General features: G+C 33.8%; 1 protein-coding gene across 1 annotated transcript in view; it reads left to right on the plus strand.

Moving 5' to 3' along the window:
- SNX6 (sorting nexin 6) overlaps positions 1-12,065 on the plus strand; it is a 73,981-nt gene that overhangs the window by 46,621 nt on the left and 15,295 nt on the right. Inside the window, exons 7-10 of the mRNA XM_077126970.1 lie at positions 17-112; positions 2,082-2,187; positions 10,359-10,434; positions 12,019-12,058. Of these exons, the coding sequence (XP_076983085.1) occupies positions 17-112; positions 2,082-2,187; positions 10,359-10,434; positions 12,019-12,058 (318 nt within the window). The remainder of the gene's footprint in view (positions 1-16; positions 113-2,081; positions 2,188-10,358; positions 10,435-12,018; positions 12,059-12,065) is intronic.

Genomic DNA, 12,065 nt, shown 5'->3' on the forward strand with positions numbered 1-12,065 from the left:
TTACCTTTCTTTTCAGTTGAGTGTGCGAGGAAAAAATAAAAAAGAAAAACTTGAAGATTTCTTTAAAAATATGGTTAAATCAGCAGATGGAGTAATTGTTTCAGGAGTAAAGGTAAGATTTTATTTAGTTCAAGGGTATTAGTTTGAGAATTGGCTTTTTTTTTTTAAGAAGGAATGAGATTAAGATTTCAGATGTTCAGAAGATTATATTGGTGTAAAAGAGAGGTTTAGACAATAAAATTCTTAGACCTGGAAAACAGGGTCCCTGCCCTGAGCTCTACTTTTCAGAGGATTCCCTTCTCTGAGGAGTAAGAAGTCTGCTGGACAAAGAAAATGTGCCTACCTGGAGTCCACATCTCTTTCCTCCAAACCAGACCATGTGGTATTCAGAATCCTATATTTCGCTGCCCATATCACAGGTCTTCTTTCAGATTCTGCATGGGCTTCTTCCCTAGGTCATTCTCCAGAAGGGAGACTGTACTGTTGGTGTACACGCCATGGGATGACCATCATCAAGGGAAGCGCATAGATCAGATGGTGGGCACAGAGGAGAAGATAGGCTGGGATGTCCATCCACATGCATATGAGGTCCTTCTTGGTATGGAACAGAGCTGCAAGGCAGGGCTAGAAGATGGGGCCTCCTCCATTTGTACTTTACCTTGGCCTTGCAAATATTAGGGACAGACTTGGATTCAGATTTGGAGTTAGAAGAACTCGGTGAGGTTTTTGTCTTGTCTTATGGTAGCTACATGATATTGGGAAAGTCGTTTCCTCTCTCCAAATCTCAGTTTTTCTGTTTTCAAAATGGGATTAATAATGCCACCTAGATACAGGATTGTTAGAAGGATCGAATGAGAAAATACTTACTTTAATTATTTACCTAAATAATACAAAAATTTTTCCTAAAATGTTACAGGAATTGATTTTTCTTAAGACTCTTTACCATTAAAATGTCAGAGAAAAATGTTTCCATTACATTATCAAGCAAAAACCAGGAAAGAGATAATGTTGCTTTGTCATCATTGCCTACCTTTATGGATAAACTAACAACAGAATTTGGGTGTAGAGTATTATTTCTTTGAACTCTATTCTGATTTTTCAGATACAAGGCTGAAAGTCAATAATACATATATTGTGGTTTCTAGTAAGGACTGAGCTTACTTCCATTTTGATGCTGCTTATGCATCAGTTTTAAGCGTTTCTTTTAGACATTAAGTGTAGACCACTATGTCAATTAGGATTTGATAATTTTATTAATAAAGTAATAACTAACTTTTTGAACTTGAGCAGTGTGCTGATCAGTAGCCCACATTTTCTTTAATCTTTATTACAGCCCTGCAAGTTAGGTAGTTTTGTCCCCATTTTTCTGGTTCAGAAAACTGATATATATATGAATTACAGATTGTAAATGACATTTCTGTCAGCACCGACTTTTGCTTTTTTGTGTTTTGTTGCTTTGTCTCAAATTGCATCATGTTAATTGATGCCTTTTTTTCAATAAATGGTTGCTAGTTTAGAAGGGTGGGAGTGCTATTAATAATTATCTTATTTTTTTTATTTTAATTTTGTTCTAAAAAAGGATCAGAAAGGATTAATCATATAATTGATCCCACATGGCCAGTTTGGCCAGGTTCCCCAGAGCATTCAGAAAGGCAGCCTTCAGGGATGGCCCACAGAATACATAATAAACCAAGAAAAATAGATTATTTCACTTCTTCTATCAGAATTTTTTCCTTTTTTCTCAAAAGTAAGTGATCACTCCCACTGTCAGTAATGCATTTGTTGGGAGAGGCAGAGCACAAGTAGGAACATGTTTCAGAGTACAACATGTGAACATGAACCATATGGGAAACTGTCAGCCTGCAGCTACAAAACTATAGAAGATTTTTTATTTGATTGACAGAAATGCATGCCTATTTAAAGTGTGTTACCTTTGTGAAATAAAATAAATATAACATCTGATTTTTAGAAGATAGCTTGCTATTTTACTGATGATCCTTAATATTTACAATGATGAAATAATTTATATATTTTACTAAAACAAAAAATGAAAAAATTCATATTTTCTTTTGATTCTGTAGGATGTTGATGACTTCTTTGAGCATGAACGAACATTTCTTTTAGAATATCATAACAGAGTTAAGGATGCGTCTGCTAAATCTGATAGGATGACACGATCACACAAAAGTAAGATTTTTCTCCATGGGTAAAACTTAAATTTTTAATATAATAGTTTAAAAGTTGCTGTGTTTGTAAAAGTTTGGATATAGTGCAGCAGTTCTCAAACTGTGGTCTGTGAGGACTTGGGGTCCTCAGGGCTTTTTTAAAAAGGGAGTATGTTGTGTGATTGTGAAAACCTTGTGTCTGATGCTCCTTTTATCTGCCTTGTCAACAGATGAGTAGAACATATGGAATAAAAATAAACAATAGGGGGAACAAATGTTAAAATAAATTTAGTTTGAAATGCCAGTGATCAATGAAAGGGAGGAGTAAGGGGTATGGTATATATAATCTCTTTTTTTTTCTGTTTTTGTTTTTTCTTTTTCTGTTGTCTTTTTATTTCTTTTTCTGAATTGATGCAAATGTTCTAAGAAATTATCATGATGATGAATATGCAACTATGTGATGATATTGTGAATTACTGATTATGTAGAACGGAATGATCATATGTTAAGAGTGTTTTTGTTCGTTTGTTGTTAATTTTTTTAATTTAATAAATAAATAAAATTTTTTTAAAAAGGGAGTATGTGAGGGGCAACAGTTTCCTTGATAACACTACGATGCTTTTTTGTCTTTTTCTCATGTTGACATTACACTGGGGGTGCAGAAACAATGTTGGATAAAGCTGCTAGCACCGTAGCACAAATCAAGTGGTGGTATCAAACTGTACTAGTAGTCATGTATTCTTTCCCACCAGACACTTGTGATTTAAAAAAAAGAAAAAAAAAAGTAAATATGACTTAAGAATATCCTTGATGAAAGAGTAAAAATTATTAATTGTAATAAGTCTCAGCCTTAATTACCCTTTTTATATTCTAAGTGATGAAATGGGAAGTATGCATGAAACACTTGTTGCATATCAAAGTATGATGGTTCTCTTTAGAAAAGCATTTAGCAATTGAGTTATGACTAAAATAGCTGCTTTTTTTCATAGAACAGTTTTATTTGCAAGAACTGACAGAAGACCTATGGTTATTACTCAGACTTGAGTATTATATTAAAAAATGAACTGAGATTGTCATTTCAAGTAAAACAACTAACAGGATATATACTGTTACCTACAATGAAATTCAAGCTTTCAAGCAGTGATTAGAATTTTGCAATTCTAACTTCACTGATTTTGCTTCCCAATAATTAAAGATTTTTCTGATGAGATGGGCAGTAATGTTAATTGTGGTTTTTCCAATCTTGCATGCCAAAATGTGCCAGTGTTTAGAAGAGCTACTTTATTCATTGAACCAATATTTTCTAAATGTCCAGTACATGATATTACAGAAATCATGTCTATAAAAGATCCTGTCAAAATGCAAGACTGACCAGTGTTTATTTTTTCCCAGTGGATTTTTTAAATAGCTTTTTGAAGTATAATTAATGTCAATAAGCTGTATGTATTCAAAGTGTACATTTGATAAGTTTTGACATATGCTTTCACCCATGAAATCAAATCATCACCACAATCGAGATAATGAACATATCCGACACTCCCAAAAGTGTTTCTTTATGACCCCATGTAATCCCTCTCTCGCTTTCCTGCCCCTGTCCGGAGGCGACTACTGATCTGATTTCTGTCATTATTGATTTGTTTGCATTTTCTAAATTTCATATAAATAAGAATCGTGTTCTGTGTACTCTTTATTGGCTAGCTTCCTTTACTCAGCAAAATTATTTTGTGATTCATCTATTTAAATACCTAGGAATAGAATGTCTCCGTCATGTGGTAAGTATATGTTTAACTTTTTCAAAATCTGCCAGACTTCTTTCCAAAGTGCTTACACCATTTTACAGTCCCACCAGGAATGCATCAGAGTTCCAATTGCTCCACATCCTTGCTGACAAGGATAGTCAGTCTTTTAAATTTTAGCCATTCTAATGGGTTTGTAGAGGTATTTCATTGTGGTTCTGATTTGCATTACCTTAATGACTAATTTGGTTGAGCATCTTTCCTTGTGCTTATTTGCCATCTGTATGTCTTCGGTAAAGTGTCTGTTCACATCTTTTGCCCATTTTCTTTATCGGGTTTTAAAAATTTATGTTTTTTTTTTTAATTGAGTCTAGACCAGAGGTCAACACAAACTTTTCTTATAAAGAGACAGATAGTAAATATTCTGTTTATAGACCATATGATCTCTGTTGCAAGTACTCATCTCTGTTCCTAGAGCATGAAAGCAGCCACAGACTGTATGTAAAAGAATGGCATAGCTGTGTTCCAATAAAATAAAATTGTTATTTACAAGACAACTGTTGGGCTAGATTTGGTCACAGGCCATAGTTTGCAAACCCTAGTTTAGAGTGTTCTTTTTATACTTTGGATATAAGTCCTTTGTCAGATAGGTGATTTACAAGTATATTTCCCCATTGGTATCCCCTCTTAATAGTATTGAAGACCAGAAGTTAATTTTAATGTGGTCTAATACCAGTTTTCTGTTCTGTGCATCATGGTTTTGATGTCATAACTAATAGATCTTTGCCCTAACCTAAAGTCAAAAAGATTTTTTCTCCTTTGTTTCCTTCTGGACATTTTATGGTTTTAGGTTTACACCATGTCAATGATCCATTTTGAGTTGATTATTTTGTTTTATTATTATTTTTTACTTGCATAAAGCTATCCAGTAGTTCCAGCACCATTTGTTGAAAAGACTATATTTTCTCCACTTAATGGCGTTGGTAACTTTGTCAAAATGAATTGACCATATATGCTTGAGTCTGTTTCTAGATTATCTGTCCTTTTCTGTTGATGTTTAGGCCTTATCACTTGGCATCTTTACACCAATCCCACACTATCTTGATTAGTGTAGCTTAATAATGTCTTGAAATCAGGTAATGTGAGTCTTCCACCTTGTTCTTCTTTATCAAAGCTGTTTTGGCCACTCTAGATCCTTTACATTTTCATATGAATTTTGGAATTAGCTTGTCACTTTCTACAAAAGCACTTACTGGAACTGTGATAGAGATTGTATAGAATCTATAGAACAGTTTGGAGAGAATTGACATTGTAATAATGCTAATTCTTCTGTACATAAATATGGCATCTCTCAATTTAGTTGTCACCTTTATTTTCCCTCAGCAATGTTTCATGGTTTCTAGTGTACAGGTGCTATGCATGTTTAATCAGATTTATCCCTAATTATTTCTTACTTTTCATTCTGTTGTAAGTGGTGTGGGTTTTTGTTTTGTTTTAGTATTTCAATTTCCAGTTTGTTTGCTAATACATGGAAATACAGGGCATTTTAAAATACTGATCTTATATTCCCCAACCAAGCTTAATATACACGTACTAGTTCTAGTAACTATTTTGTAAATTCCTTAGGATTTCTACATAGATGAGTATGTTACCTACTAATAAAGACAGTTATACTTCTTCCTTTCTGATTTGGATGCCATTTATTTGTTTTCCTTTGCCCCATTTCACTTGCAAGAACCTCTAGTACAATGCTGAATGGAAGTGGTTAGAGTGAATATCCTTCTCTTATGGGGAGTGTATGCATTCTTTCACTGTTAATTATGATGTTAGGAGTAGTTTTTATCAGCACTGAATGTTGGATTTTGTTAGATGCTCTTTTTATAACTATTGAGGTGATCATATGGTGTCTTGGGGATTTTTTAGTCTTTTAATAGGGCCAGTTACATTGGTTGATTGTCACATGTCAATCCAGGCTTGCATTCCTGAGTTTTAATATAACAGTACAAAAAGTTCATCGATATATTTTCAATTCCACTTTGCAACTAACCCTTAAAAAAACACTACTTGTTGAGTTTGGGTATGGTATCGAAGAAGAATATCCACAATTACCTGAAAGATTCGTAAACTGCCTCTTCCTTTTCCAGCTACTTTTCTGTTTGAGGCTAGATTTTCTTCAGTATGCCAACAAAAACAGTGTATCATAGGTGATTGAATGCAGAAGCAGATATGAGAATCCAGCTATCTTCTATTAAGTCAGATACTAAAGATATTTGCAAAAATATAACTGTCATTCTTCTCACTAATTTTTTAGAAAATACATAGTTATTTTCCTTTAAAAATGTTATGTTAGGGCAGACCATGGTGGCTTAGTGGCAGTTTTTGAAGCCTGCCATGCTGGAGACCTGGGTTCAATTTCTGGTGCCTGCCCATATAATTTAAAAAAGAAGTTATGTTAACATGTAATCGTTTTAATGTTGTTTTTAAGTGAACTAATAAATATTTTTAAATTCTCTGTTTTGCTTTTTAATACAATAAATATTCATAGATCAATAAGCCACATACATAAAATTCTTTGAGAGCCTGAGTAATTTTTAACAGTATAAAGAAGTCTTTTCCCTGATAACCTCTATTCTTTGTGTCATTCTTTGAAGAAGGCTAAGAGTTATTTTATATTTTATTTTCTTATATCTTTGTAATTTGTGTATTTCTTCTAATGTAGTGATAGTTTATATTTGCCTGTTCCATAATTAAGTAAAGTGTGGGAAACCTGAATTCCTTCCTAGATTCATTACTGATTTGCTTTAGAGTCTTGGGCAAGCCATATAATTGGTCTGTGTTGGTTTTGTTTATAAAATGACATTGAAGAAAAAATTTCTCATACTTTTAATCCTTTCTCGAAAAAATAGTACATACCAGTATTGATAGTAGAAATTACTATCTAACAGAATGCCTTTAAGTTTAGATCTGATGAATTCAAATAGAGTCCTACTATACTTTTAATTCTTAAAAAGATTATTTAGTTCATTAATACTGGCATACCTTTTATGTGGTAGCCATGTTAGGTTTTGGTGATTTCAAAGTGAACAAAATGTAGTCTTCTGCCCTTAGGTAGTTTATAGTTTTACTGGGAAGATAAGCATGAAGACCAAAAAACTACAATATGTTGTATAAGTCCTATTATAGAGATATGTATTAGTGCTATGGGAACATAGGTAACTACAAAAGTGTTAGCAGAATTGAAGAAAATAGTGATTCTTATTTGATGTGTTTGTCCAAATGGAAGACTACTTTAACAGAACACAGGTGGTTTTAGTTTTCTAGGCTGCTCAAGCAAGTACCATGAAATGGTTTGGCCTAAACGATGGGAATTTATTTGCTTCTGGTTTTAGGGCTGGGGAAATGTCCAAATCAAAGCAATGTTTTCTTTGCAAAGGCTAGGGTATTCTGGGGCTGACTACTGGTGACCCTTGGTTATTTTATCACATGCCAAGGCACATGGCGCCATCTCCTGGTCTGTTCCGGATTCAACTTCTTGTTTCCTGCGTCTTTCCTCTCATGTCTAATTTCATTCTGCTTGTAAAGGACTCCAGTAATAGGATTAAGACCCATCTTGATTGGGCTGGGCCACGCACACCTTAATTGAAGTAACCTCATCAGAAGGTCCTACTTACAATAAGTTCACACTCTCAGGAATGGATTAAAGTTAACATGTTTTTCTGGGGTACATACAGCTTCAAACCTCCACAGAGGTAATAGGGAACCTACTTTATAAAATAATAATTATAAACTTTTTTATTATGAATTAGCCTTGACTATGCAAACTTAAACTTTTTGAGCTCTGGTATATAAAATCTGAGCAATCTGCATATTTTCCCTTATCACCTCCCAGTGTAATATTTAAAGAAGATAGTGTTCTCAGAACTGGATATTAAAATGTAGGAGTTTCTTTCTATATAAAATAAGTAAGTTCAGGGTCAGTTTAAGCATAAAATATTAATGTGATGAAACTTAACCCCACAAAGGATAGGTCAAGTCTACTTAAAATTTAGGCCTAAGAGTCACCCCCCAAGAGAGCCTCTTTTGTTGCTCAGATGTGGCCTCTCTCTCCAGCCAACACTACGAGCAGTCTCACCACCCTCCCCCTCTCTGCATGGGACATGACTCCCAGGGGTGTGGACCTTCCTGGCAATGTGGGACAGAAATCCTGGAGTGAGCTGAGACTCAGCATCAAGGGACTGAGAAAAACCCTAGAATGAGCTGAGAATTAACATCGAGGAATTGAGAGAACCTTCTCGACCAAAGGGGGAAGAGTGAAATGAGTCTGTGTGTCAATGGCTGAGAGATTCCAAACAGAGTTGAGAGGTTATCCTGGAGGTTATTCTTATGCATTAAGTAGATATCACCTTGTTGTTCAAGATGTAGTGGAGAGACTGGAGGGAACTGCCTGAAAATGTAGAGCTGTGTTCCAGTAGCCATGTTTCTTGATGATGATTGAACAATGATACAGCTTTCACAATGAGACTCTGTGAATGTGAAAACCTTGTGTCTGATGCTCCTTTTAGCTATATATCAACAGAAGAGTAGAACATATGGAATAAAAATAAATAATAGGGGGAACAAATGTTAAAATCAATTTAGTTTGAAAGGCTAGTGGTAAGTGAAAGCGAGGGGTAAGGGGTATGGTATGTATAGTCTTTTTTTTCTGTATTATCGTTTTATTTTTCTGTTGTCTTTTTATTTCTTTTTCTAAATCGATGCAAATATTCTAAGAAATGATGAATATGCAACTATGATGATATTAAGAATTACTGATTGTATATGTAGAATGGAATGATATCTTAATGTTTTGTTTGTTAATTTTTTTAATTAATAAAAAAATTAAAAAAATATTAATGTGTTTGACATTAAATACAAAAATACTTTTTGAGTCCTATCTCAGTAAATCAACCTTTAAATGATTTTTAAGTATTATTAAATATTTTAATTGAACTAGATTAAGATGACAGTAAAGAATCATACATAGAAGTCGTCTGAGACCCTGAAGTTTCAGAGTTTCTCTATAAAACTTTTCAGAGTACATGGGTAGTTCAGTGGTAGAATTCTCGCCTGACATGGGGTGCGATTACCAACCCATGCATGCAAAAATAAATTTAAAATGTTTCAAAAAATGGTGCTGTGGTAAACAGGATATTCACGTGGAAAAGGATTGAGCTGTGTCATCCACTGCACAGCATACCAAAAAAAAAGAAAAACTTTCCAGAGTGATTCTGCTTTGGGAACAGTAAGTAAATAAAGTCACCAAATCTGAGCCTTATTAGTTGAATGTAATTTTGTGCAACATGAACAAGTATAAAATAATGAGTACTGTTTTGCTAGGGAATAAATAAATACATTTAAAGCCTTGTAAATATACTAGTAGTTAGGTGGGAATTTCTATACAAAATAAGTGTAAGTCTGTGTCTGGGATTAATAGTAGCAAAACATTAATAGTTAATAATAGCAAACATTTATACAGTGTTGTATTTATTATGTGCCATGTGCTTAGTAACATTTTAAATCATTTAATTCTCTAATTAATTATATGAGGTGGATACCATTATTATCCCCATTTCTAAATGAAGAAACTGAGGCACAGAGCAGTTAAGGCTCTGTCAGCTCCTCTCTGTTCCCGTTAAATCTTGATCTTGACCCTTAGTATCTGTCACCAGATCATTGCAACAGCTTTGTAGTTGGTCACTCTGCCTTTTCTGTCTCTCTGCTTTCAGTCTTTTTTATGGTCAGCAGAATTTATGAACCAAACACCTTATCATGTTGATTATGCCACTAGTATGATTTTTTCTTTTGCACGGGCAGGCACCAGGAATTGAACCCAGGTCTCTGGCATGGCAGGGTAGAACTCGTGCCTGCTGAGCCACTGGCCCGCCTACTATGATTTTAAAATGTTAATAATACACACACATTCCCACAGTATCAAATCCAAACCCGTCATGGCTTACAAGCCCCTTCTTTACCAAGATGGTTCTTAACTTTTCCCATCTTCAGTTCTGCCCACTTTATGTACTTTATGTACACTACAGTTCTGTAGTTCCACAAGGCTCTCTAGATACACCATGTTCTTTTATGTCTCCCTGGCCTTTACATATGTTGTTCCTTTCTTTATCCAGAATGCTTCCCCCACCACTTTTCCTGGTAAAGATTTTCTCATCCTACAAGCCCCAGCTCACTCTGGAGTTGTTATAAATCATTCCCTGACTTACTTAGGTGGAATCATCTGTTCTCCCTTTTCTCAAAGCAGCTTGTACCTACCTCTATTACAAAATTTATGAAATTATTATTATACTTGTGTTGTTTTTTCACTAGATTTTGGGTTTCCCATATTACACGTTGTTTGTCAGGTAGGCACTCAGTATTTTTGAACCAGTGAATAAATACTAAATCCTCAAAACTTTCTCCATAGGTGCTGCAGATGATTACAATAGGATTGGTTCTTCGTTATACGCTTTAGGAACTCAGGATTCTACAGATATATGCAAGTAAGGATTTTGAAAGCATTAATTATAAATAAAGCAGAAATAAATTTCTGTTGGTAGTCTGGGTGCACATACTGTTCCTAACCCAAGTAGGCATTTTGAAATATTTTTGTCAAAACACATTGATAATAAGGAGCTTTTTCATAAACTTGGGTCAGTGTCATTTCCCCCCCGTCTTTTCTCTCCTATATTTTTTTAATCTGAGGAATAAAAATGGACTTTAAGATATAATTTTAACATTTATAACATTTTATTGGATGAAAATGAGCTGATTGATGTATGTGAGAGAGGGAGTGACTTTCTGTGAAAGGTTTTGAAAAACTATCATAAATCAGAAATGCTAAATTGGAATTACTAGAATATATATGTTCTGTCAGTATATACATAAATATTCTCACTGTATAAATGTAGGGAATGTGCGTGTGTTTATATTTAAGGCATTTCATTGGAGGCCAAATGGATATTTAAAGTAAAATTTAATACTACCAATTTGAACTTTTTGAACATGCTTGCAATTCTAGATTTTATAGTTAAATGAATCCTAGGACAATCCTACGAACTGTGGGGAAGATTTGGGGGATATTAGCGTAAAAAAGCTCTGTTGAAGTTTGCTTACATGGCTGTCTTTTCTTTACTTTATGCTAGTTTTTAATTTTAATTTTAGAATGAAGAACTAATTGTAGTTAAGTTTGAGTTGCTTCCTGTAATATTGTTAAAATCTAACTGTTGAAAGTATTTTTTTAAAAACTTTAATGGGGCCACTATTTTCATAGTCCATGCCTTTCTCCAAACCACAACCTTGAACTTTTCTCTACTATGTCCAGACTCTGTAGAAATTTAAGATCCAAGCTTTTAAGCAAAGCACAGTGTTATAGCTTATACTAATTGACGTGTTATCTCTGAAAGAGTTAATTCTTGTCTTTGATGAGAAGAAAAAAATTCAGTGTTGCCATCATCTAACATACACTTGTGGCAGAGCAAGTTCTTTTCAGTAGAGCAGAGTTCATGAAATTGTGGTTTTGCTTTCAGTAGCGTTTTGCTCTAATCCAATCATTGTGTCTGTATTTTGCAGAATACTTTTTAATTATTTTGCATTTGAATATTTTTTCATTAGTATTAGCATTTGACATATAGACCAGTTAAAAATGAAGGTTCTAAGACAGAAATTAGTTTTTCAGTAGTTCATTTCTATTCTTTTCTAAAACAAAGCCAGCTATCTTTGGAAATGTTTAAAATATAACTATCGGATACTATCTATATCAGTAACTGTCAGAAACTTTAAAAACTGCCCCAAACTTCAGTGTTTTTCTTTTAAATCAACCGTTTTTCTTTTAAGTCAACTCTTTATCCTTTTGGATATAATTGCTTTCCAGAAATCAAGATAAATTTTTAAGTTTAATATATGGCTTATATGCCATCTTGAAATGAAATGAGATTTTTTTTTTAACTAAAGTCTGCAGCTAACAAGGCCATTAAATATTACTGAAATGAGACAAGAATGTTCCTTGTTAATATCGGTTGGGGGCATATTTTCTGAACATTTGAAATGGAAAACTATTTCAGGATGAAAATATTTTTCCTTTCCAGGTTTTTCCTCAAAGTTTCAGAACTGTTTGATAAAACAAGAGTAAGTA

This window comes from Tamandua tetradactyla, chromosome 14, assembly GCF_023851605.1.
Source record: "Tamandua tetradactyla isolate mTamTet1 chromosome 14, mTamTet1.pri, whole genome shotgun sequence".
NCBI lineage: Eukaryota > Metazoa > Chordata > Mammalia > Pilosa > Myrmecophagidae > Tamandua > Tamandua tetradactyla.